Source organism: Syngnathus floridae, chromosome 14 (genome assembly GCF_059516105.1).
Source record: "Syngnathus floridae isolate MCC-2025c chromosome 14, RoL_Sflo_1.0, whole genome shotgun sequence".
Classification (NCBI taxonomy): domain Eukaryota; kingdom Metazoa; phylum Chordata; class Actinopteri; order Syngnathiformes; family Syngnathidae; genus Syngnathus; species Syngnathus floridae.
In genome coordinates, this window is record NC_142426.1 from 10,505,059 (window position 1) to 10,532,647 (window position 27,589).

The 27,589-nt window shown below is 39.6% G+C and overlaps 2 protein-coding genes and 1 long non-coding RNA gene across 9 annotated transcripts in view; 2 read left to right on the forward strand and 1 right to left on the reverse strand.

The window, feature by feature from the left end:
* dlgap1a (discs, large (Drosophila) homolog-associated protein 1a) overlaps positions 1-15,211 on the forward strand; it is a 27,556-nt gene extending 12,345 nt beyond the window's left edge. For 2 of the 4 annotated variants that reach the window (XM_088395676.1, XM_088395678.1), the window contains exons 3-15: positions 3,706-3,920; positions 4,546-4,741; positions 6,062-6,380; positions 7,593-7,717; positions 7,945-8,070; positions 8,521-8,676; positions 8,834-8,916; positions 8,988-9,033; positions 9,668-9,949; positions 10,206-10,338; positions 10,442-10,533; positions 10,675-10,827; positions 12,678-15,211. In XM_088395676.1, the coding sequence (XP_088251802.1) occupies positions 3,706-3,920; positions 4,546-4,741; positions 6,062-6,380; positions 7,593-7,717; positions 7,945-8,070; positions 8,521-8,676; positions 8,834-8,916; positions 8,988-9,033; positions 9,668-9,949; positions 10,206-10,338; positions 10,442-10,533; positions 10,675-10,827; positions 12,678-12,902 (2,151 nt within the window). In that variant the 3' untranslated portion in view covers positions 12,903-15,211. Of the gene's footprint in view, positions 1-3,705; positions 3,921-4,545; positions 4,742-6,061; positions 6,381-7,592; positions 7,718-7,944; positions 8,071-8,520; positions 8,677-8,833; positions 8,917-8,987; positions 9,034-9,667; positions 9,950-10,205; positions 10,339-10,441; positions 10,534-10,674; positions 10,828-12,076 lie in introns of all 4 variants that reach the window. The other 2 variants (XM_088395677.1, XM_088395679.1) reach the window with 2 other exon arrangements.
* Positions 10,163-27,589, reverse strand: LOC148387698 (uncharacterized). 4 transcript variants are annotated; one of them, XR_015862473.1, is made up of 7 exons: positions 27,436-27,589; positions 21,804-22,046; positions 21,553-21,683; positions 19,103-21,421; positions 13,641-13,678; positions 10,711-10,816; positions 10,163-10,515 (listed from the first exon to the last, which is right to left on the reverse strand). It is a non-coding gene; the product is annotated as an uncharacterized LOC148387698 (long non-coding RNA). The 4 variants fall into 4 exon arrangements; XR_015862474.1 differs by lacking the exons at positions 10,163-10,515; positions 10,711-10,816; positions 13,641-13,678 and adding an exon at positions 25,010-25,105 and having other exon boundaries at positions 19,786-21,421; XR_015862471.1 differs by lacking the exons at positions 10,163-10,515; positions 10,711-10,816; positions 13,641-13,678 and having other exon boundaries at positions 19,786-21,418.
* On the forward strand, positions 20,747-22,317 carry ptf1a (pancreas associated transcription factor 1a). Its single transcript, XM_088395680.1, has 2 exons — positions 20,747-21,716; positions 21,848-22,317. Exons 1-2 carry the CDS (start codon positions 21,110-21,112, stop codon positions 22,048-22,050), a joined length of 810 nt encoding a protein of 269 aa, XP_088251806.1. The 5' UTR covers positions 20,747-21,109; the 3' UTR covers positions 22,051-22,317.

Genomic DNA, 27,589 nt, shown 5'->3' on the forward strand with positions numbered 1-27,589 from the left:
TTAAACTAAAGAGTGTTTTTAGCATATACAGCATGAAATAGTTCGCTTCTTCTGTTTTGATATTAACTGGCTGCTAGCAAAAGAAAACAGTAATAGAGACCACTTCAACAAGTAAACAAATGCCTCAGCTCAAATCTTCTTTCCTCTCTGAAATTAGTCATGTTTGGGCAAAATCCCAAGGTTTGATACTTTACATCCTGATTTCATTAGCCTTTCCACTTTTGGGTGCATTGCCAAGATGCACAAATTGTGAGATCATAGCAGGAAGACTTTGCTACTGAATACAGCAAATAAAATCTGACAGTAGTTTTCTGTGAAGGGACATTAACTGTCAACAACACTAACATCTGTCTGAGCCTAGAACATTTTGAAATAATCCTTTTTGTTTTCCTTTTATTCATTTGCATTCTTAATAAAATGCACACCCAGAGACTTTGCCTAAAAATGGTCTTACTGCAAAACTTAATTTAATATAATCTGATATCCTGGGATGATGTTTCGGCAGGTATGCCGTCATTTATTATCGTAGATCATTTTACGTGAGAAAAAATTAGTTCCACCAAAGTAAAGTATTTTATATAAAAATCAAGACTAACAACACATAAATAGATCCTACTAAAGCAAATAGTTTGGAGGACCTGGACAAGGTTTGTGCATTATACTACTCCTACTATCATACATGGTGGAAGTAAAATAAAATAACATTTCTGCCATGACCCCAAAATACATTTAAAAAATGTTCACATCCTGTATTTGAATCGCAATAGTGCCTACAGCTTTTGAGGGAACATTGTAAACCTGTAGATTCCCCACTGCCACCTTCTCCCTGACTCTCATTCACATCCAGGCGTTTTATGCACCTCACCCCCTGACCCCCACCTGCACCTCCTTTTGGAGAGCCTCTTTTATTCCTTTTCCTCCTCCTCCTCCTCTTTACACCATTTTAGTTCAACAGAGAAGTAAGTGCGGTCAGTAGCAGCCTTACTCTCTGAATGCTAGGCAATAACATAAACTCATGAAGAACAGCATCCTTTCCTCCTTGTAAACATCATTTTTTAATTTACTCTGAGTTGTGTTGTGTTTTTCAATCAGCTAGCTTCCTTTTTCCTTATTGTTGTTGTACTATATATTTTGTACTCTATGCTTGTGATGTGCGGTTGGTTTGAATGTTTATCTTACTAAATGGTAAATCGAGAATGTTTGAGAAAATATTTGACAACATTTTAGTTCAAAGTGCAAGTCCATAGCGTAAAACGCAACATATCTCTGCACACGTGTCGAATTTTCTTCCTTTTGATATTTTGCTAGACTCAAATTGTGCCTTTGTGCGCGCTTATGGGATGCAAATACCAATCCTCGCCAATCCTGATTTGCATTAAAATGAGAGCGGTCGGGGGCGCAGTACGCACGAGTTTGTCATTGCGGAAAGACTTCGCTGGCGTTCGTGCAACATTGGCAGTTAAACTGCAACATCTCCCCTTAGGGATGATGGAGTCGGCTGTGACATTGGCAATGGAGGACCGCATTGCACCCCACCATTGTCAGGCTATGAGTGAACCACAAGCTCCTCCGCAATAGGGGTTGCTATTAAAATAGAATCTTATTATTTCTTCAATAATTCAGAAGGATTATCCCACGCTGATGTCACATTTATGAATGGAATAAATATGAAATAAATGGTGACGTCCATCACACAGCTCTGAATCTATCTGCCTCCGCCTCGATCACAAACACAAAACTCCCATTGAGGCATAGAGCAGCTAGCAAATTTACAAACACACTAAATTAGTCCATTTTTTTGAAAATTTTTACATCACGTTTCAATAAAATTAGTGTTATTCCAATCGTAATTTAGAAATATGATAAAACTGCTATTAGCGTACTAAACACTTTTCATTGATTATTTTCTTTCCCTGTTTTTGTACGCCTTTCAATCAAACTCCGTCTTTCTCTTCCTGTCCTTGTGCTAAAAAAAACCTCACACTTACTAATAATCAACTGTTTTAAAAGAAAATTCCAGAAACTGTTACCATGGATATTGCCAGCTAAGTCTTTTCAGTAGAATAATTTCAGTAGAACAGAAGGTTCCTAACATTACTTACAAAGGTCACCATGTTTTAAATCCCGCACAAAATGACACGAAATAATTTTCCTTCACAGTTACAGCAACAAGTTACATAATGCAGTAATGCTTGGCCAACAAATGCAAGAGTTCTGCTTGTGATCAAACATTAATCAACATTTTTCAAACATTAGTAACGAAATCCATCAACAGCTGCATTACTGAGTGTTCGAACGCTCCTCAGCTTTTTCAGCACAACAAGTGCAGGCTGCAGTGGAAACGAGAACTGTGCGTGGGTGAGAGGCACCGCTGATGATGCTGCATGCAGCTGGTCCTTTCCCCGCACTCGCTTTTTATAGCCAAACTGCTCATTTATGTCCCTTTTACGTCACACGCACACACACACATGCACTTATAAAGAAAGCAGATCCGTTCATCCTCTTTTCCTCGGTGACTCACGCATAATTAGTCAGAGTAGCGGTGAAATTCGCCTGCTGCTTGTCTCCTTCATTGTCTGTCAAATTTACACTACCCAGTATGAAGGCAACAAACACTTTTTTGACACATGCCTCTGGCATTACACCCACTAGCACTAATATTTTAAAAACTGAAGAATTGCGATGGTGGGAGTTACCACTACACATGCTTAAAGATAAAACAATTATTATTACTTTTGTTGTTGAATAAATAATTAGCATATGGCTGTTCCAGTCTTTCTGTAATTTGTCAGCTTGATAGTGGGATACAGAAATGAGGGAAAAATTGCCATCTTGCCAATCATGAACGGAAAAAAAAGAAAAGACCAAGAGAGTCCTACGTCTCTCAGTAGGACTGGTACTAGAGCCCGAGGTTTGTGTGGAGACGAGCCCAATTATTTATACTCAGAGCATCTCGACCTCACACACAAGCTTGGGCTCCTTCCTTGTTCACCATCGAGCTCACATCGAACCCCATGTGTTGGAAGCTTGCCATTTCAGGCCCCACTGGTATGGGCCCAGGTAACAGGTGCTCACCCAGGACCTGTTCACCATGTGTGAACCTCCCAGGGACTTAAATCCCCAGAAAACTTAGCTCCACACAAATCCCTCCATTATGATAAAGTCACGATTGAGGGATGAGTGGTTAGGATTATTATTATTTGTTATTATTATTCTGAAAAAAATATATTTGTGTATCTACTGGAGCAGGTTAACATTAGAAAATAGACACTAGTCTAACGAGTGTGATATTCTTATTCTGCACTTTCGTATGCTTTTGCCAGTCTTTCGCCAGTTGATGAACTTAATTGACTCCTGGAAAGCAGATGTCCAAATTACCCTTGGAGAAATTTCAGACCTCATTCTGACTTACTATGAAGACACACACACACACAAACACACACACACGCTCACACAGTTTCTACTCTCTCCTAATTAGCCGACAAATGATACCATAACTGCATCATTGTTGGAAACAGTGGACATGGGAACCATAATATCCTTTTAGTCAATTCTTTTATTCAGCTGTTAGGCCGATTTTATTTTTATTTTTTTGCATGTTTTGAATGATATATGTACCAGCAGGGCATTTTAGTGACTCAGGTTGGGAGCAGCAATGCCGACAGCAGTGATGGTAATTGTCTGTTGTCCTGCACGAATTACCAGGTACCTCAGGATGAGTGGAGCGGTTTCTCTCCTTTGGGGAAGGAGGATGACATTCCATGTCGAAGGATGAGGAGCGGCAGTTATGTAAAAGCAATGGCTGAGGATGACAGCGGAGACTCAGACGGGAGTCCCAAACCTTCCCCCAAGATACAGGCACGACGTGCCAGCTACTTGAAAGCCACCCAGCCATCACTGACTGAGATGACCACTCTACAGTAAGATTTCCTCGTATTAGTTTTTAGTACAGTGCACCATGTATTTATCGACATGGTTTGCATCCCTAAGTTTGCTGAGGTGCAATATTTCATGTATACGTTTTATAAGCAGCCCCTCAAAAAAAGTGATACGTACACAAGGAAAGACGAAAGAGAAACATCACACAAAATTACACTTTTCTCTTATGATATTGCTACAATAGTCAAAACTATCCTTTGTCCAGTTTTCATTTAACACACAGTAACTTGTACTGTGTAATGATATTTATAATACACAAACGCATGCTCTAAGAGCTGTCCTTGGTGCTGAAACGCTCTCTGCTTCTCTCTCGCTCTCTCTCTCTCTGTTTCTCAAAAAATAAATTCATTCAAGACCAGGTCAAAATTACACTGTAAATGCTTGAAAACAAACGTTCCTACTATGTGCTCTTATATAATCTTTTATAATAATAAAAAAAGATAGCAAACTCACACCTTTGTTGGCATGAGATTATTCTCAATCTCACCTCATTGTTTTATATTTGTGGTTGCCAAATCCCTGAAAAAATAAATAAGGTAATTGGCACGGACAGTTGACCGGATTGCCTTCAACCTTCCAATACAACCTTTGTTGTCTCACACACAGGATTTCTTCAGAACATTCCCCAAAGCTACAGATCAGGAGCCACAGCTACCTGCGTGCGGTGAGTGAGGTTTCAATCAATCGAAGCCTGGACACCCTGGACCCCAAAACCCTTCTCGACCCCAAATCGTTGCTGTCCTCACCCCAATACCGCTCACGCAATGAAAGCTACATGAGGGCCATGAGCACCATCAGTCAGGTTAGTTGTGCTGTTGAACAATATTGAACAACAGATTTATTCAATTATTTAAATTTATCAAACCACCACACAATAATATGTTTATTATTTATTGGATTATTTATTCTCTTATTGTAGTTTTTTCTTTTTAAGATGATTTTTTTTCAATTGGGGCACTGTTAACATGTCACAATTTCAGAGAACATGGAAATTCATTTACAAACAGCTCAAATTCACAAACTTGTTGACCCATGCTGTAAGGTAGTAAAGATGATTCTTTATGAACATATATAGTAAGCCTTCATTTGCACCACCTTACAACCTTACCTTGAACCCGTACTTGTATGATTTCCCGCATGTGTCCTCAATAACCATTTCCTCACTGCACTTACCACTGCTTCTATTAAACTGTCTATTAACTGTTCTAATAGCTCGATGGTGAGGTAATGCCTCCATTTCATTGGCAAAACAATAAAATCTAAGTTTAACAACTTGAGGGTTTTGTAATGCACAAGGGATCCATTCAATTGACTTTATTGCAAAAATGAAGACAGTTAATTGTGATCTAAAAGGACGGCTCCTGATAAGTTGTTGCAATTGGCACGCTTTGTTATATATTTGTGACCATCCTATTCCTTTCAGAATTACTATTTGCCAAAATCCCAAAGCCTGATTAAATTGGCACATTTGCAGCAAATTAGTCTCTATAATGTTAGGAAGGGAAGTATAAGGCAGTGCATTCCGATTTGTTCTTAACCCTAAATTTACGTACAATTCAGTATCCCATGTCACATCATGACAATGATGAAGCAGAAACAAATATTGGATTTTTAAAAGCAGTACCCAGAAGCAGAACCCTGACTACAACACATACATGCGCTATATGTTTATTTAAGGGAGCTGGAAAACACGAGTTGTCTTTTCCCTAAATAGTATGAAATCAACTCTCATCTGAATACAAATAAAATACAATAAATACATATTTTACAACAGTATCAAAATCTGACCTTTATTTCATTTTGTGTTTATCACATATTTGGCTTCAAGGGTAATATTTTGATAGTCCTGATTGGGACATTAATAGAGACTGAGAGCAAGGCTTCTCATAAACTGATATGGGTTACTGAAAATGTATGTTTAAAAAAAAAAAGGGCTGCAATCAATGGATGCCCTACTCAGCAGTTCTGCACTAATCACTACTAAGCACTGTCTTCCAATTGACCAGGTGTCCTTCTTCTGAGTAAATTAAGATTAATCAGTGTCCTTTCTCCTGATTTTTCTCCCCTTTATTTGTTCCTTCTTCTTCTCTGTCTGCATATGCGTTGGCATCTTTCTCTTCAGTTGAGTGAAGTGGAGGTGAATGGGCAGATCGAGCAGGTTTGTGAGCAGGTCTACAGTGAAATGCAGGCTCAGGCCATGGAGGCTGCTATGGACAGGATGGACAGACTGGACAGGATGGAGAGGATGGACAGGATGGATACCATGGATACGTTGCCCATGCCAGGATGTTTCCGAATGAGGAGCCACAGTTATGTAAGAGCCATTGATCAGGGCTGTGCTGGGGAGGAAGAAGGAGAAGGAGGAAGACCTTTGCTTCTGTTGCCATCCTCTCCACCACGCACATCTGCCACGACTGTCAGGACCATCCAGAGCAGCACAGGTAGGATGCACTGACGTGTGATGCCTTTCCTACTGAAATAATATTGTAAAAAATATCATCATCCATGACATTCAAATAGCATTGCCCCAAGGGATTTTGTGTTTGCTGTTTGGGATTGTCTTTATCTTCAGTCTGTTACGGTTGACCTACATTCCTTGCTCCACCGGGAATCCATCTACAGATACATGTAGAGCCACATTCACACGTTCTTTTGCAGCCCAATAGCACAGTGGAAACTGAGCTCTTCATAGATGAATGGACATTTTATTGTAAATGTTGCATCAATGACCAGTGAACTGAAAAGCACCCTTTAATGCCCTACTGCAGAAGTAAATTATTGCTACGGGACCTTTTCTCATTCTGGTGTTTTTTTTTTCTTTTCTTTACTGGATTAATTTACACATTATGCAGTAGAATGAAACTGTTGGTTTAGTGATGGTTTGAAATAACCACTTGATTAGTAACTGATGGTAACGTCTAATTGAATTCATAAATCCTGATTTAAAATGCAAAACTATTTTAACATGTTTTAATAAATTTGCAGTGATTTTTTTTTGTCTAGACAATTATAACCAGATACTACAAATCAGAGTGAGGTCACCTGTTGCTCTGAGTGAGGTGAACCTACCGTGGATTCATGTTAAATATATCTGACGATTCTCAAAATGGAATTTCATTTGGCCCTTGCAAGAGATCATGAAAATTCATTCCAAGACTGAGAAACAAGAGGCTGTTTCAAGGGCTTCAATATCAAAGTGAACCCTTAACATTGTGCTGATTCAGTAAAAAAAAAAGAAGAAAGAAAAAGGCTGTCCTGACCTTGTCGAAAAGTAGCCTATTGTGCAGAAATTCTTCAATTGTGACAAGCCTGTTTGGTCCCGGGAGAAAAAGAGTGAGAACAGAAGGATGTGAATAAGATTGCTTCTAAATTTAACTAATATGCACAAGAAAGTGCTCGGGGCCCCCTTATGGCCAACAGTCACACACAGTTTTGAATCACAGAACCAGAAAAGGGACAGACATCAAGACAGACAGACATCCATGCCTTGTGCACAGAAGCCCCGGGGGTGGAAAAAAGTCTGTGTGCGTGCATGCATGCGCTTACTCATAACGACCTTGAATATCCTTGATTTTTCCCATGTTGGTTGACCTGGCTATTGATTATTACTCTTCAAAGTATTCTGGGTAATTTATTTATTTTTTCTAATGTAGTTTCATCTTGTATCACAACATATAAGAAAACTCCTCCACCAGTGCCACCGCGAACCTCCACCTGCTCAACAGCGTCTAAGCCCTACATCTCTATTACAGCACAGAGCAGCACAGAGTCCGCACAGGTAAGCAAGCAGCAGCATTCTCAGTCTAATATGGCTGTCACCAAAAAATCCATGTGGACTTGAATTTTCTGCACAGTATTCGTTATGAGGTCTTCCCTGTCTGGGCAAACATTATTGACGCCACTTTATTATTATATGTAGACGCGAGGGATACCTGAGGATATATGTCTTGTTTCGTACCAAACAAGCATTTCTATATCTGGATCATGTTTTTGAATACCTATCAGGATGCATACATGGAAGAAGAAGGACCAAGAGGTGACATGACTATCCAATCCGGACTCAGTAACTCAACTGAAAGCATTGACAGCATGAAGGCTTTGACTGCTGCCATCGAGGCTGCCAACGCACAGGTGGGTTGCTTATAGTAGTTTTTGAAGTACCGTATTTTCCGGACTATAAGGCGCACCGGACTATAAGGCGCACCTTCAATGAAAGGCCCATTTTAAAACGTTGTCCTTATATAAAGCGCACCGTTAATGCATCATGTCAGAGTTTTAATCCAAATCAAATCATTCTCCATTTTATCTTTTTTATTTCAACTTCAGATGCAACAAATTACTTTATAATCACCAAAGAATGATCCATAGTCTTTTTGATTCATGATTCATAGTCGTCAGCGGGCCACTAATGATTGATTTCATGACACAATGCTTCGGTCCAGTTTAAATTTAGGGATTTGGTCCATATATAATGCGCACTGTCGGCTTTTGAGAAAATTTTAGGTGTTTAGGTGCGCCTTATAGTCCGGAAAATACAACATAAATATAATTTGCAATTAAGTTTTATCTTTTCTTCTGCAGATTCATGGGCCAGCCAGTCAGCATGTCAGTAACAGCACTGTGACAATCAACACCCCTGCACCCCCAGTCTTTAGAGGTCTGATTGTTGAAGACCACCATGATGACTACAGGAAAGAGGCACTCAGGAAGGGCACATGTCTCTCCATAGGTATCCAGGTATTGAGGGCACACAGAAGAGATCTAATTGAGCATAGATTTTTGGAAAATTACTTCACCAAATAATCAAAGATTCACATTCGATGCACAGTATTATGTTTTAAAAAGGAGCAATTCCTGATAAAGTCTTGCCGATGGGATTTGGGGTACCCTGCAGGTGGATGGACCAGAAGAAATTCTGGACCCAGAGGACCCATCTAAGTTCACCTCGGTTGGTGTGCAAGTGGAGGATGACAGAAGGTACCCACTTGTTTGCTGCTTTTATCATTACACTATTGAATAACTGCTGATTGTTTTTCTCCGCTGGTCAGGTATCGTCGCTTCCAACGCTCCAACAGTGTGACAACAGCTGTTCAAGTAAGATACATTGATCATCATGACTATCTTTTGTACCTTTACATCCCTTACCTATTCACGGTTAGGTACTTGCGAACCTACCAATTCTCAGAATTTTTTTTTTTTTTTTTGTGGGGAACCATTTTTGGTCACTTCCTTAAGAACTTGCCATTTTTGGGACTCATTTGCAGATGGTGCCAAAACTAATTGAAAACTAGGACTAGGGCAATACTTTACCCCACGATTAGCAACTTTCGACCATTCGCCAGTTATTTAGCATATTTATATTGCATAATATTCTTTTTGGAACACCTCTGTCGTGGTTGTTTTAATAGATTTTTCGAACTTGGCGTGACAGATGTTACCTTTTGCACTCTTATGTATAATTAATATGTTGAGGACAAGATTTCAGGAATTTCACAGTGAATAGCATGCTTGCTATTTAATAATTCATACATAAAAGCACTTCACGTTTCACCGAGCATGTGATGTGGTCTCTTAAAAAAAGCCATTCTAGATGTTTTATGGTCAGCTGAGGTCTGGAGATTTTTGCACTTAAAGCAAAGAATTGCCTGGATATGTGTAAAAAAATAGAAGAAATATTCAATAATGTGTAAAATGATTGTGTTAATTGTGATTTGTTTGCCTCAACTAGGCAGATTTGGACATGCCGGGCCTGCTTGACACCCCTCTTGACTCCTCTGACACGGACTTAGAAGTCCTGTCATCTGGTGTACTTTCTCGTCAATACTCCCGCGATGCTGCCACCTCGACTGTCAGCATCCAGGGCTCAGGGAACCACTACCACGCCTGTGCCTCTGATGAGTACGAGGATGTGGGCTTTGATCCATCCATTCTTCCCCCTCCAGACCCTTGGATAGATAGTGTCAGTGATGAGCCGCCTGATGTCAGCTTCAACAGCTCAGCTATCTTAGATGTAAGTAGGAAATCATTTGTCGATTGATGATTTTCACAAGGGCTTAATGAAGATGATGAAAATCAAAAAGAGGTCAATTAAATCATATAGTCAAGTCAACAGCAAAGGGACAGATTGATAACACAGACATGGATGAGAACGATGAGAGGAATAATAGGCGTAAACATCATTTTTTAGGAATCAAAAAGATGCAGTAGTATGCCGTGGTTCTGATGGAATACGATTAGCTCGTTGCGCTCTTCTGGATATCTGACAGGTGGTGCAGAGGTCAGTCTGTCAGCGAGATGGTCGATGGTTCCTAAAACTGCTGCAGGCTGAGACTGACCGCATGGAGGGCTGGTGTCAGCAAATGGAGATGGACGAACAACGTAATGACATTCCTGAGGATGGTATGTATCTGATAATTTATTAGATTTAATATGTCATACAGTATTTTCCGTTTACTATTCCTTCAGTGTTTTCTGGTATACACATCTGTTTCTGTGGTTGTAGTTCTGGGGAAGATGAGGAGTGCCATCGGAAGTGCTCAGCTGTTGATGTCCCAAAAGTTTCAGCAGTTTAGGGAACTATGTGAGGAGAACTTGGTAAGTGGTACATTTTTATTCGTTCTTCAAATTCAAATTGTTCTATTATTGCTACAAAAGGGCTTGCCGGACGATACTCGTGCTTTTCTGCAGCGCTTATCCTCAGTAGGGTCTTTCCTCTTTGTCCTCCACTTTCCATAGAACCCCCATGCCCACCCTCGTCCTGTAGCTTCTGACCTGGCTGGTTTTTGGGATATGCTTCAGTTGTCCATTGAGAACATCAGCCTCAAGTTTGATGAGCTTCACCAACTTAGAGCCAACAACTGGAGACCCCTAGACCCACCTGAAAGAAAGGTACACCAACAGAGCCACAACAGGGAAGATATGTATCATGTCTGTTTGTCTAGCTTGTTAGGTAGCTATCAAGACTACGCACAAAAATGGGGACACTATTGACCAAACGTTACACGATTGCTCCCTTTCCCCAGCAAGACCTCAATGTGGGACCTCTGGAGGTACATTTTAAGCATGGACGGGAGAATATGCCCCAATATTTGCCGCTGACTATAACGTTTATAGGCTACTAATATTGTGACGTTTCCATGCTTTGGCAGAAACTTTACATTCTTCATTCTACATTCAAACTTTACATTGTTAGTAGTATAATTGCAGAAAATGCACTATTTATTTTATTTAAAAAGAAAGATGGATTGAGATAGTGTTCAACGTATGGCCACAGAACAAATAAACTCGTAACTGAAGAAACCACTGTGGTTTACGTTTATAAGGAAGCTTTCAAATATCACTTGTGTTGAACTATTTAAATGTTTTATTTTCTACGTTTGCAGGATTCCATAGACATATTTTTTAAGTGAAGTTTGAATAACCTTGATCATAACTATATATTAAAATACTTCATTTTCTTTGCACTTCAATAACCGTTTGATTACGCAATCATCTCCACATGTAGTAGGCATTCTCATCACTAACCATGCAAACTGTCGTCATCCACAATGATAACTGGTGTGGAAGGTGTTGGTTATCATTTCCTGTGTTAGAAGTCAAGTCATTGCACTTTCTGCTACTTTTTAAGATATGTTGATTAAATTTTGGGTAGATATGTTAAGCATGATAATGTACGTACAAAAGGCTGTAAGTCCATATCATATTCATCGTTAGGGTAAAAGTCAAACGTGACTAAACGAGACCATTTTTTGCATTTCATAGCATTTCGATGACTACAAGTTAGGGTAAGCTAAAACACTAAAACCTTCCCTAATTCTGTTCAAGATTTAACAAGCTTTGTTGACTAAATAGTTGTAGCTGATTATTGACAATAAGGTGCATGTTAGCCGTATTAAATATGGAATATGGTTTTGAAGTTCTTCAAAAAACTCAATGGCAGCCTAAGTTAAAGTATTTCGGGGTGTTTTGTTGTTGTTGCTGCTTTAATGCCATCATCGCAGTCTGAATATTTTTTGTTTATTTTTTTATCTGTTGCTCCTCAGCAGTATCTGGCTTTTCATCATACTCACTTATGACTCGAATGGCTTCCTCATTTGCTCTCATTTTTTTTGTTTCTTGTGCTTCTTTGTTTTGACAGTGAAGGCGCTTGCAAACAGCCACGCATCAATCACCACAAGAAACACCACAAGGCCTTAACCTCTCTGGGCCTCCCTTGATCCATCATGTCTGTCCATCCATCCATCTAACCACAGTTCTCTCTGCCCTTCCTTCCTTCCTTTCTTCTGACATTCTCTTGCCTCACCATGTGTGGCTTTCTGTGATGTGCGTTTTGCCAGTTAGTGTCAAGGTCAATGGAGACAGGAGGTTTTGGCTATTTGTTTTTCAATTATTAATCAATGCATGCAGAAACTTTTGTTGATAAGCTCAGTCAGTCAGTACTACATTTGAATTTATTTATACAACATTAAAATAGGTGTAAGTGTTTATCAAAAACAAAGCAAACTGTGCTAAGGTATTAGACAACATTCCAAAAAGCTCTGCTTCAAAAATAGCAATAATTCAGTTTGTTGGGGGGAAAAAAATGCCATAAAGGATTGTAAAATTCCTCTAATTATTATGACCTCTGACCTAAAATCCCCAAACCTGCAACTGTCATGTTCTCAGCACCCTTCACAAATCGTGCATGTCGACTTCTTGAAATGTTCTTCCCTCCCTTCCTTACCACCCTCTCCCACTAGGAGAGACGGCTTCCGCCTCCAGTACCAAAAAAGCCACCCAAGGCCCCGCTCCACCACCCACCTCTGGCCAGAGATCGCTCATTGGAGAGTTCAGAGAAACAGCGACAAGAGGCTAGGAAGCGCTTGATGGCCGCTAAAAGAGCTGCATCCGTGCGACAAAACTCTGCCACAGAGAGTGCTGACAGCATTGAGATCTACATCCCTGAGGCGCAGACAAGGCTATGAGGACATTCCTGAGCAGATCAATACCTACACCATATACAACATTACATACCGTTTACATGTCAATTGTTGAGTATAAAGCCAGCGGTTTATTAAGACTTATTCAAACCCGAAGAATGCTACTACTCCGAGGCCTCGAGTGTGGTTTGTTTATTTATTTATTTATTTATTTATTTATTTATTTATTTATTTATTTATTTATTTCATAAAGCCATGACTGATATGCTAGACTAGAACAACAATTACTTTTTTTTCCTGTCTTTAAGAAGCACTAATAGACATAAAAAAAATGTGGTGGTTGTCAACCAGTTACTTATACAAAGAAAGCAGAATAAATACAATTTGGAATTAGTAAATTCTGAAGAAAACATAATGGCATCACCTTATTTTCATTCCCAAAACTCACACCTGCATCGGTTTATATATATCTGCTGGTTAGGAAAGGGAAGTGGTTTGGAATTAGGGGAATCAGGATTTCAAAATAAGACAAGACGTGATGAGACGATAAAAACATTAGATGAGACAACACTATATTTTTTCCTGATTATTTGAAGGAAATTGTGATAAGACCTTTTTTTTTTGTTTTAGCCTGCTGTATTTTTTCCTTTGTATAGTTTTGTACTATAGACCGTATGGCTCCACCCCACTGTATAACTCACATCATCTCATAAAATAATGCCATATTTGCCACAAGTTGAGAAAAGGCCATATGTCGATGTTATGTCAGATGTGTTTACGTACCTGGCTCGGCTCTGCAAGATGCCGCTGATTTGAAGTTCCTGTTAATGCAAAAAAAAAAAAGCTACACAGTTTGGTTTGTTCAAAGGTGTGAAGACGAAAGTTTTTCGATGAACGCTCATCAGAATTGAATCCAGTTGTCAGTTAGATGATAAGCTGACTTGTCTTTTATATCTAATGGCCAGGCTTTTTAAACATTAAACCCAAAGAATTCCTGAGATGGGTCACTTTCATTCTGCACCACTGAATCATCGCGTGATTTCTACGATAATATTGTATATTGTCTGTGATGATGCTTTTTATGGCTATGCCAAAATGTATCATAAAATGTATCAACTGTATAAGCATTAAATACTGTACTACAGATTATTGTATGATTATGGTGATAATGTGTGATTTTTAATGAAGGTATATTGTATTTATTTTGTAATTTGTAAAAAAAATATCCTATATGTTGGGGTAATTTTGTACAGCATCTAATTACCTCTGAGTTGAAGTGATAATGACAGTGAGCCATATTCAATGTGAAATAACATTTGTAAAAAAGAAAGGGCCGTATAAATGCAAATATATTTTTGTTCTTTGTTATATTTTTTGTGCAATGTTTTTCTTTTCATTTTCAAGGAAATCTGTCTTCAGTGTTCCAGTAGCAAGTTATGTCTAAGGAAATGATGTATGTCAATGAATGGAAGGACGTCATGGTTGCATCATACGTTTTTAGTGTTTTGACTGGAAAAAAATAGAAATGTATTGTAAAACACCTGAGCCATTTCTTGAATATTAAATTAGAAGAATTATGACTGCCTATTTAGTGCCATATAACAGTAAAAAAAAAAATCAATGTACATTGCATCTACTGTAAGTAACTTCGGTGAAATAAAAGGGAATGGAAAAGGATTTAAGATTTTCCCGATTTTTATGTTAATTTTTTTTCTTAAAAAAAAAAAGTCTAAATGTGTCAGACTTTTAATGTCTGCAAAGTTCTCTGTTGCTGCTGAAAACCCTTAAATCCTGCCAGTGGTTTGTGTGAACAAACTCAATGACTTTTTCCTCAGGAAGAGCTGTAAGATTTGATCCCGAGATATGATGATGATCTGTTCCTCAAACTCTGCGCGTGTGGGCGGGCGGGTGTGTTATCAAGTGTGATTGCATTCCATTTGTATAGAGTGCCGCAATATCTGGAAGATTTATTGTTTGAATGTGATTTCCTTCAAGTGCTTCCCGAGTCACTTGTTTTCTATGTTAGGCCTTTTTTTTAGCAGTCTTGTAGCCCCATCATCATTTTTATGAACTCTACTTGTACTTGCAATCAACTGTGTGTTTGTACAGGACATGATTAAGAATGATTAATAACGCATGCAGACACAATATTAGTACTTGTTTGTACTATATTCAAGTTGAAAACATGTATTGGTTTACTCATGCTCTAATTTATATATATATATTTCTTTATTTATAATGATGAGGTTTTGTTCCGTGATCTGTCAAGCTCTTCTGATCCTAGATTATATTGTAAAGACATTATTACATGTCCATAACTATTAATGAAACTGTAATAAAATTATCAAAGACGACTTGTTCTTTGATTATTGAATTATAATACTTTTGTATGCTGTTTCCAGGAAAGTGTCTCGTCAAACCATACACTCAAAAATCTTACAAATTGAATTTACTCTATTTCTTGCCCATATAATTTCAACGTAATGGCCTTATGTCTAACAAAAAAACATATACTCTATGTGTCCACCTGTGCTCAGATTCCCTATCCCTTGTGTTAGCCAATCAGCTCTCTCCAACCATTTGCGTCCTGTTCAGGTGTTCCTTGTTGTTGAATCAGTTTGTTTGTATTTAGTTCTTCTCTCCTCTCAGTACTGGTTGGACCATTTTGATTCTGCTCTGGGCTTTGGTTCTGCATGACACATTGCTTTAGGGATTATGACTCTGCACATTATGCTCACCAGACATTACAAGAAGCAATTTTGCAGTGTTTGCATCATTCAGTTTAGTCTTTTCTAGTTTGAAGTCATTTTCTTCAGTCTTTCCCAACATTACATGGACCATTTTCAATGACCTCATGCTGACATCAAGATGGTTTTGACGATGGAACTGTGCAGGATCTTGAAAGAATTCCTCCTACCACAAAATGGCAGGCTATGTGTTTAGGTAAGTTGTGTTATACAAAAATTGATTGTACTTTGTTTTATAGCTGGGTAACTGCAAATCTGAATATTTTAAGCATGCGTTAAGAAAATTACCCAATTTACCTCATTGCTTTATTGTTAAAACTAGTTTTGGAATAGTTGGATGCTGTGTTATCGAAAATATTAATGAGCCCTATAGAAACAGTTGAGCATCTGCTGGGGGTACATACCAGCAGTTCCATTTTTTTACCACAAGAGGGCATTAATTTACCAAAAGTTAAAGCGGACAGCAGGAAATTACCACTAGTCATCTGAAGGTTGTCTGTTTCTGGTGTCGTTTTTGTTGTTTTTCCTTCTTTATGATTGTTATATAATTTATGATTGCAATTTGATTTCATGTCTTACACGCACAAATCCGATATGGATTTGTAGAAATATAAATCAAATGTTTTTCATTGGTCAGTAGCCTTAACCTCTCAACAAATACTTAAAGCATGCCCTGGCTTTCCTTATTTAAAAAAAAAAAAACACAAGAAACATGCAAGTGACTGAATAACTGCTACACAAAGCATCAAGTAGAATAGTTAAAATTGCTAATATAATGATTTGCCATTTTTCTTAAACCCACTTTCAACGTATAACAAAGAGAAGATATTGCACAGATATCAAACTTAGGCACTTCATTTTATGTTCCCCTTGAAAACAAATCTTGTGCATTAACTTCCACGATTCTTGCTAAAATCTACCAACATTTCTGTCATATATGTAATAAATAAATCTTTAGAGTGCAACATTATTTGTTACTGATACCTGCCTTCTTTCAGTAATTAGAATTTTAAAATAAGTTAGGTTCTTCTTCTTTGACTGAATTTAGTTCTTTTATCAGACAGCAGTTTGTCTATGAGGACACTTAATCTTCTCCAATCCTCCCTGCAGCCATCGACAGCCCCAAGGCAGAGTTCGACTCTCTCCAGTCTCCTCATATATTAGCCTAACTCTTAGACAAGATCCATCAGATTAACGCCCAAATCAATTAGAGCCAGCAACAGATGAGTCAATTACCACCACCACTGCCACCCCCAAAACCCACCCATATATTCACGTACACAGTAAAGTCAAGAAGGACACCCCCCCCCCACCTCATAGGTCATTGTCGGATTATCATAGAGGTCAATGCTGTGGTGATTATGCCTTTCATGCTGGAGTGTAAAGGAGGGGAAGATAGATACTTTGGTCTCTTCATGACTGACATTTGTTTGAAAAGTATTTAACAAAATTGACACTGATCAGTAATGGGGTAGTTGTAAATATTTAACTGACAAATGGGAAGGTTTCTCTGTTTTGTCATTAAGATTGTAGGTTTTTCTTATCCATCTTTTTGCAAAGGGAGTGATAAAAAAATTAGAAAATCATACACAATAATGCCAAAACAATTGAAATGAAGACATGATTTACACTATATGGAGAAACACATGCTAATAAAATAACCCGCCAGCCCCAAAAAGAACAACAATTATATATATATATATATATATATATGATGTCAAGATTGTTGGATCTACAGTATAACACTGCAATTGTAAATATCAACTTTGTCAAGACCCTTTGTTTTCAATGTACAAATATGACAACATACGCTGTATCTGTATTTTTGCTGCCTTTTTGTAAAGTAAAACTTGATCACAGCTGGTCTACAATAACTAAAAGTAAGACAAAACAATACAGAAAAACTGCAAAGTCATTTGGAACAACCAATCCCATGTCAATAACCAATTACTATATATTTCATTAGATACTTTAAGGTAACAAACAGGTAAAAGGTGCATTACTCTTTTTCGTTTTAACGTGTGTTAATTAATATGATACAATTAGAACTGTCTAATACGCAGAATTATATTGGCATCGCCCGCCTGCTAACAAGCTCATGGACGAGCAAGCCCAAATACCAAGTTCTATTAAATGTTTTCAAATGTATTAAAAGTTCAATATTGGTAGAGGTCTGTGCTCTACTCAAAGTAGTTTTTGATACATATCCTCTATAAATGTTTTAAATGTAAACACTTTTAGCTGGATATTAGTCTGTATAATTAATTGTTAGCTTTCCAACATCTGTGCGTCTGTCTGTATATCTATCCATAACCAAGCACCAAGTGTCATATTTCCCAGGCCTCCCTGGTGTGGTAGCACAGTTTTACTCCAGCCCAGACTAACTGTGACCTGCTTTAAACAGCGTGTGTGCGTGGGTGCGTGCACGTGACTGCGTGCACGACAGAGGAGGAGAGAAAGAGAGAAGGGGGGTAACATAAAGCAAGACTGAAACTGGATTTATTATTATTATTATTATTATTATTATTATTATTATTATTATTATTATTATCATTATATATTTTTCTCTCTTATTCTGCAGATGGCAACAAAATAATTCCTCTAACTGGAGAAAGGACACCTTTGGTTATTTAAAAAAAGACTGCAGGATTAACCTGTAGGCATGGCAGTCAAAACAAAGCAAAAGTTAAAGGTTTAAGATACATCTAATCAACTTGTTTAGCTATATCTGTCGTTGAAATCTCCTCAATTTGTTATATAGTCACCCAGATGGATAATCCCATGTAACCCCGGATTATAGAAGGATTATTGTTGAATCGCTCTGTGGGATTATCGCCATGCAGATCTAATTCCACACGTTTGTCTGCTGTAGTTCACTTTCTGGATTTCCTTTTCTATCCTTCTCCTTCTGGACGCGCGGGATGCACAAACTTTTTTTTAATTTTAAGAATTATAAAACGGTAAACAATAAAGTCTGTGCGAAATGTATTTAGGAAAAGTTACATGCAGTTGACGTTTGAGTTCACGTCAATGCATTTCCCACCCTTGAAAAATATACTATCATCAGGTACAAGAACACATTGTTTTGAAATATAGGAAAATTATCAAATCATATAATTTATAACCTATATGCAAATCAGATCAACAGGTTAGCAATAATCACATTTTCTTGAAAACAAGAAAAAATTCTAAAAACAAATCGTAATACTGGAGGAGGTAACTATATCCATACATTATGTCTATCTTTAAATCGCTTTTTTATGAATAGCCCACTTGCATTTTCAAAATAATTATCTTAATGTTTTTTAAACAAAATTAAATTTGCACAGGCCAAAAACGTTTCATATTATACTACACTATTAGCGTGTAATGATAAACAGTGTGTTCATGTTATTGTTATTCAATTCTAAACACGCGCAAAATCTCGTTAGTGGACTAATTTTAACTCTTCAGCGTATGTGTGTGTGATCGTGCGCGCCGTAACCCCAAAATGCTCACCCGCAGCGACGTGGCCGGTTTTAAATGCAGCGTCCTGCTTGGTGCATGCTGCAGAGCGAGGGGCTGCATGGGAACCGAAACACTTGTTCTGTTTATGCAGGTCTGCTCCATCAGAATGGCAGCACGCTCATCAATGAGGTGCGTGGAGCGCTCGGTCACGCCGCGTTAAAAACTTGCACGGTTCAAATTACCGCGAGCAAAGGGAAGGGCGCTGTATACACACGCACAGCCATATAAATGGCCCAACGTGAGACTACTGCAAACAAGTGCTTTAACTTGTCACCATGAGATCAAATCCGGTCGGTGCTCATTGAGAATAGAATAATTGAGCCTCATGCATATGCTATTATGGATTGGGATTATTATGCCTTAACAGTTTACACCTCGCGCTTAAAATAAAACTATAAAAAAAATTGCCGTTGCCGCTGTCGGCTTCAATTAAAAATGTTGGAAAAGTCCATTAAAACCATCTTGAACTTAATTGTACAATGTGGCTTAGTTGCTTATTATTATTATTTTGGATCCAAAATTACTTCAGAACAAAGCCCGATTATTGATAAAAAACAAAATAACATTTTACAATTTGTTCTCTAGTTGTTTTGTGCAATTGTTGAAATACGTTGATACGCCAAATATTGATAGCCTTACATAAATGTTATTTCAAAACTATCAAATACACCATGAAGTATGCAGACATATTTTAATTTTACTAATTTGGGGCAGAATTTACAAGATGAATGTGAATTTGTCAATGTGATCGCTACATGACAAATGGGCCGGCGTGGTTGTGTTCAGCACCTGTTTGGTGCCTGCCAGGTTGCGCGTTCATTGTGTGTCCGTCTGTTTGTGTGGCATGAGCTACAGCTTCATCATGAAGACAGAAGCACAAGTCTCATCTATGACGCGACATGTTGCATTTGGCGATAGCGCGCAAGTGGCCTTCTTCCCACGGCCGCTGTTTGGGTTGCGGCTTTCAGGCGCACCACCAATAGCACGCGTGGGGCGCGCGCGCGCACACACATACACCCTACTTCAAAGATCCATTTTCTCCCCAGAACAAAGTGACTCCTTTCATTGAATAGCCTGAATAGATGAGTACTTAGAGAGCCAGACCGGTGGGCAGTGTCTTCTCGGTATACCGGGGAGCATTAATTTGTTGCGCGAAGTGTCAGGGAGGCGCGCGCCCCGGGGCCACCACTGTGCTTTTATTTGTCAACCAGTTCTCCCAATCAAAACCTCACTGGCCGGCACAAGTGGCGCATCGACCACTCTGCTAGTGCGTGTATTTATGACTGCAGTGCTTCCCACTTACTGCTAAATAAATGAGTGAGCTGAGGGCTCTTGAAATCACGGGTGGATGTGCTCAACAGGCAGGGGCCGAAGATCTTTTACTTTATACAGCAACACGTGCACGTGTTCGCGCTCCCCTTAATTCTATACGTTGATTGATTTGCGGTTTAAATCAATGTAGGTCGGCAGAAAGCGAAACAATGCCATCGACTCTATTTTCATGTGTCCTATCTATTTGTCTATCTTGTCTATCACATATATAGTTTGTCTATCTTGTCTATCAATCCATCTATATCTGTCAGTTTGTCGGTCCGTCTATTCATCCATCCATATCCATCTATCAACAAATTTGCTCTTTCACAATTGAACTAAAAGAGAAAATTTGAATTGTGTATTAATGTAATTCAAATTCTGTGCACGAGGCCACTTGACAGCAGTTTTGTTGGCTGACTGGAGCATGTTGAGCCACAGTAGGGGGGAGTGGGCGTGGTCTTGCAGTGGATTATCACGAGGTGCGATTCGCGGACAAAACTCTGATTGGTTGGCGCTTTGAGCGAGCGGCACGCGACTGCGGATGTCGCTATAAAGGCACCTCGCGTGCGCGCCTGATCTCCATCTAAAAGTTAAGTGGTGACGTGAGAGGCGACCACGGAGCACCGAGTCAATAAGACAGAACAAAGTGCCATTGTTTCGCCAGCAAGTGGACAAACAGCAAAGATGGACGGCGTGTTGGACCCCTTCTCAGCACTTGACTCTTTCTCCTCCCCGCCGTATTTCAACGATGATGACTTTTTCACCGATCATTCCTCGAGGGACGGAAACTTGGATAATGACTTCTTGGACGATGACGTCGATTTTTTCACCAGTCATTTTCAAGACTATTACAGCAAGGAGGGCGGCAACAGAATCGGCCACGGTCCTGATGGCGAGTACGACATGGGCAACCTTTCCTTCTCCTCTTCCTCATCCACACTCTCCTTCAGCTGCGCAGACAGTATCCCGGAACTGTCCCCTCACGGTGGGCCCCTGCTGAAAAGGCGGCGGAGGATGAGGTCAGACATGGAGATGCAGCAGCTCAGGCAGGCGGCCAACATTAGGGAGAGGCGGAGAATGCAGTCCATTAATGACGCATTCGAGGGGCTGCGCTCACACATCCCCACCTTGCCTTACGAGAAGAGACTTTCGAAAGTGGACACACTGCGTTTGGCCATCGGTTACATCAACTTCTTAGCTGAGCTGGTGCAGTCAGACCTGCCCATCCGGAACTCTGGAAGCGACACGCATGTGCAACCTAAGAAAATCATTATTTGCCACAGGGGAACAAGTAAGTAGAAGTTTTCCTCTTAAACAGGCGCCAATATAATAAACATATTTCAGTATATATTTAAGATTATTCTTGAAATGAACGCACCTAGCTGATTATGGTTAACACTGTCTTCATTTTTTTCCTCCTAGGGTCTCCCTCCCCGAGTGACCCCGACTTTGGTCTACCCCCTCTGGCTGGTCATTCTTTATCCTGGACAGATGAGAAGCAACTTCGGGACCAGAATATCATCCGCACAGCCAAGGTGTGGACCCCGGAAGACCCCCGAAAACTGCACAACAAATCGGTCCTCACGGATATAGAGAACGAACCTCCTTTCGGCTTGGTGGCCTAATATGACAAAACAAAATATTTTACGAGGAGACCATGAAGTGGATAATTTATGTGATTCTAATGATGAATTGTAAAAACTATAATGTACATTGTACATACATTTTTGTATTTTATTTTAATTCAAGCTACTGGCAATCATGTATTTAATATTTGTACTAATATATGTTGTAATTTAATTGCAAAAAAATGGGATATTTATTTTTTATACTGATGGCAAATTATTTTTCTACCCAATTTAAAAATAAATAAAAACAATGACTAAACCACGCATCTTGTTTTTGTTGATTGACCAGCAAATACAACTATACCTACTGTGCAAACAAAATCAATTCAGAACCAAATCATTTGTCTGAAAGCTTTAGAATGTCAAAAAGATCATAGACGGGGTCCACCCATAATAAAAACAACCATGTTGAATTACTTTCTGCAAGGCAAACGAAAACGTGCCTGCTTTCTTTTTAGCAACATCAGACATGTAGTATGCATTTAACAGTGCCAATATTTTACCAATTTCGTATAGTATTTGTATCCATGCAGTATTATGGATGTAATATATTTCGAGTTTTATGCGGATTGCGCCCTTGATATGAGATTTTCAGTGAATTTAACAGCGGGAGCATGTAATCCGATTACAGACATTAGTAAATCAGATGTTAGCGAGTCAATGCTGGGTAACTTCATTTATTTGGCAGGGGGGCCTGTTCCAGTTTGATTGCGAGGCACTCGTGCGGTGTTCAAAACAGTCGTTGCTTTGTATTTCCTTGCAACTTTACGCAATTTTGCAGAGCGCCTCTAACATCTTTTGATCGACTCGCAGCCAAGCGGAAAGAGCTCAGAAATACTTTCGGCTATCTTGTCGTTTCGGCTGTGGGTTTGGCAAAGCGTTAAAGGACCATTTAACCGCGTCTGACAGGTTTTATTTCCTTTATGGACAGGGGCATGCCAGGCAGCCATTTCTTTGAGAAAGGCCCGTCGCTGTACTTAGTTTTGCAGGCTTATTCATCGAGAGGAGAAAGCTTTCGTAAGCAGCTCAGAGAATCAACTGTTGAAACAAATCTCATGGCCTGGGGGCGAGTAATGTTTTGGTGGGGCGCACAGACGATTGACTTTGTTAATTTCAGCATAAAAAAAAAAACATTGGTGAAAAATCTAATTTAAAAAAAGTAGCTTCATCGGAAGTATATAGAAAGCTATATAACATGTATCTTGTTATAGGGAAACACGTATTTATTTATTTATTTATTTATTTATTTATTTATTTATTTATTTATTTATTTATTTATTTATTTATTTATTTATTTATTTATTTATAACCGATTAGAGAGGTTCACATTTAATTCGATTCAAGTGAAACAATTTTAGGTTGTCATCCATTAATTTTCTGAACCAAGTATCCCAATATTTGTCATTTGATAGTATTTTTTTTTTCATTTAAATGTTTTTATTGTATTCAGCTCTCTTCAAATGACTCAAATCACAGTGTATCAATTTGCATATACAGCGATGAAAAAAATGTTTTTTAAACTTTGAACGACGATATGTAATTCTTAAAAAACAAAGTGCACATTTGCTTTTATTTTTCCCTCGACTATCTTTGAGCTACGTTAATAAGCACGCTTTGCAGATACAAATTCCACTGCTAAATAAATTGCAAGTGGCTGTTAGGTGTAAACTACATTTAAACCCATTGGAGGAGAGAAGATTTTCTCAAACATGTTTAACGGATGGAAATTATAACAGCTTTGGGCTCTAATGCTATTTAATCCTCTTAAAAGTCGCAGGCTGCAGGGAGATAGGAGGAGTTACAAAATGCTGCAGATTGAGTATAAGGCATTCTGTTTTTGTTTCCAGCCCCGTGTCAAGGCGTCATCTTAAATCTTTATGGCCAAAAGCTTTGTGGTGGTCTGCAGCCGACCAAAAGACAAGGGAGAGAGGAAGGGAGGGGGAGGTGAGACGCGAGGGGAGGTTGAGAGCATCATCTTCGCTCGCTGCGTGCTCTTTTCTTCTCGACTTGACCTTTCAATTTCAATTACATCTTTATGAGCGCTAACCCCACTGAAGCGGATCTCTGCCGTGTTCTTGGAGGATGCACCTGGTAGTTGAAACTTTTTTTTCCATGTCTTTGCGCCCGAGTCTGCGGAGAGCAGCTGCCTAAAAACAAGCAAAGCGTCTTCGAGACGGGTTGGCACCGTTTTCCACGTCTTTAATGTTCCATTAGCCTTTGTGCAGGACACAATATGGCAACTGTAAAGCTTGACGTTTTGCAAGAATAAAACATGGTTTCAATGACGTGACACCAGGCTGAAAGCGCATGCAGCGCAGAAGAGCCAGACTAAACACGCCTTTGCGTTTGTTTTGTGCGTCCCAGCCAATTAACAGCAAGGTCTTTTCGCCGCTCCTCGATAAGACAATTAAATTTATGTGTGCCATTTTCTCAAGGAGAGAAAGGAGGAGGATTTGCTGCATTCTCTCCTTCTCCAAACGGCGTTTTCTTGCCATCACCTGGCGTTCTCGGCACAAGAGAGCAAACTGTCTCCTTTGGTGCCCCCGCAACCATACGGCTGTCCCCATCCTGTGCCATTGTCTCCAGCCTTGATCATTCACTATACAGGGATTTAACTCTCTTTTTTTGTCATATTTTTCATCCGCAACATTTAGCAGATGCCGCAATTGTCAAATCCAAACTGTAGAGCTACTCAAGACTGAAAGAGTTGCGAGCAAGACAGCTTTGGGCACATCTTCAGAGGAATAAAACATATTGGAGCCATAAACAGACTTCAACCTACTCTATTTCAGCCTTTGTGTTGTTTGTGAATAATTAATGTTAATAGGGACAGTTTTGTATACTTTGAATGCGGGAGCACAGGTGCGCAGTGACAGGATGAATGACCGGCTCTGATTTTTGCCAAAGCTCGAGGGCTCTTGTCCAGGGTCTTCAAGCCGATAGAAAATATTGTCACCTCTTTGATTCGAGGCATTACTTTCACCAAGAACAAAGCCGGGTGATGAAAAGCTTATGCGGGAGTGAAATAGGCGACGACGGTGGCCGCTCCAGCCTTCCAAAAGAAAGAGAAAGGGAGTGTGAGTCAATGGCAAATAGGTGCGCAAGTGCTTCATCTAACGCAAATAAAGGAACCTTTCCAACTTTTAAAGGGCTACGTTTTGCCCTCATAATAGCCCGACGACTGTGACCATTAAGCATATGGTGCTAAGGCACTGGTCTTTTAGTTTCCCTGAAGCCTTTGAAATACTGCGCGTGTTCTTTTTGGAATATTTAACTTCAATTGCTCCAACTTGACGCGCCAACAAGTGGCCAGGACGCACGGGAACATCACGCCCTCGCAATTACAAATGACATCGGCGGGTGTTAATTATAATAGAATAATAAATTATTTGGAGGCATGCACACATGTAAGATTGTCCACACATTTTAATGAGAGAACATAATGGGCAAAACAGAACTGCTGTGTAGGTTTGCGCACGCATAAACGACTTGGGTGGGTCCAGAGTTGAGTGTGTGTGTGTGAGGAGGGGGGTGTATTTTATTTTATCCTTGAAAACAGAGTGATTCCCGATAAGTTTGTTTTCACGCCGTTCTGTGACAAATTGTGCTACAAGTCAAACACGCATGACGTGCGCAAGGAGAGCTTTATTTTAATCCATGAACGTGGTGCACGCATGGCAGTAGTTGTGTTGGGAGGTCTGCGGATTAAAAAGATAAATAGTTCTCGTTATCACGCGGTCGTCGTGCCTGTCTTATTGAACGTAACAGCGAGCTCATTCCGGGCGAGGAGGGGACAAAAAACAAGCATGGGGCCGGGCACTGGCTTTTGAAAGCAGCCAACCAGATCCCCTTCCAGCCCCCCTACACCGAACGGAACACGGTGGATTGACCTCCACGCAAGTGGGCGGGAGAAACGCTTTTGACTGAATTAGCCATAAAGACGTCTTGCTATGATCTTTGTTACTCCTGAAAGCCCGGTGGATATGAGAGGCATTGTGCACAGCTTTCGCGTGCCCCATCATGAAATATTACAGTCTATTCACAAAAGAAGTCCACATGAAAAGATATGGAAATGAAGTAGACTGGATTGATTTGAAAGAATAAATCAGGCAGAAAATAAAGGAATAAATATTGTAAAAAGTGGGCCATGAGCAGAAATAATGTCTTTGCGCATTGTTTTATTTTGCAGAGAATCTTGTGCGCAATTTAGTGTTAGGCATAATGTTTCTTATTAGGAATTAATAAATAAAATAAAATAAATATCAACCAAAAAAGTGATAAATCGCTCATATGGTAATTTCAGTTACACTGGTGCATAAGAGGACACTCATTTAGGGCTCTTTTGTCCACTACAATTCTGACTTTGGGCTCAAGAGGAACGAAGTTTTTTTTTTTTAACCCTCCGTCACCCCCTCGACGTCTTCTATCGTTGCCAGGATTCAAATGAGTAAAAGCAGGCATCATTTTTCACCAGCTTTCCGTTTCGCTATCGACAAAAGCAGCCAGTAAGGAACTGCTTGTACGCTGGCTTGAACTTCACTGATGTCCGGCTGCTCTCTTTTCCTCGTCTCAGCGCAGCGCAGCGGGGATGGATTTGCAAGACAAATGCAACAGTGTGTGTGCGAGGGAGTCAAGTGGCACAAAAAGGCCGTTTTAGTCTGCCGATGGGATGGAGAAAGTCAGCATTATGCGCCCGTCAAATCAATCAAAAACAAAAGCCTGCATGCTGAATATAGTATAGCCTACTCCGGTGGAATGGCAAACTGCTAAATACCGTTTGGTGGTCTGTTCTAATATGAAAGACGGTGGGCAGCCATTTAGAACATAAAAAAAATCGGCGTGCTTGTGCGTGCGTTTATGCTCTAAGTATCAAACTATTAATTAAACTTATCGGCAGGGCCGTAGATCTGGGGGGGTGGGATGAGAAGAACCCTCCTCCCCTAAGTTAACATATTAGCAGCTGAGATAGAATCCAGCTCATCCATGACCCTCAAGAGGATGAAGGTTGGATGGTTGGTTATTTCCTCCACCCTGTTTGGTTTTCATATTTTCTTCGTTTATACATTCAGTCCAAACGAAAGACCACTCTCAAGCAGATGTTTACGTTTTCACCATGCATGCATGGAAAAGCCTAAAGTAAAATGTCCAAGTAAAATAATTTCAAGGCACAACAAAATAGCCTGACAATTCTTTCGTCTTTTTTCTGCAGTCCATCTTTCAGACAACTTCAAGCTTCCAAAAGTGGCTGGTGGCCAGTAGTGACTGGGAAATAATCCAGCCACAAGGACCGTGATTAACCATGGGGCAATCAAACTCTGCAGGAAACTCTCTACAACCAGTCATGCTTTTTAGCCACTTTCCAATAAAAAACAATTAACTTACAGCAAGCCGCTTCACCATCACGTTAGGTGTTGTTCTTACAGACCAATAGAATATGTCTGTAAAAGAAGTGGCAGACACTGAGTAGGAAACCCTCCTGAGCTGCGTCAACAGGCTGTAAAATATACCAGGCAGTTTCCATGGAGACCCACACTTG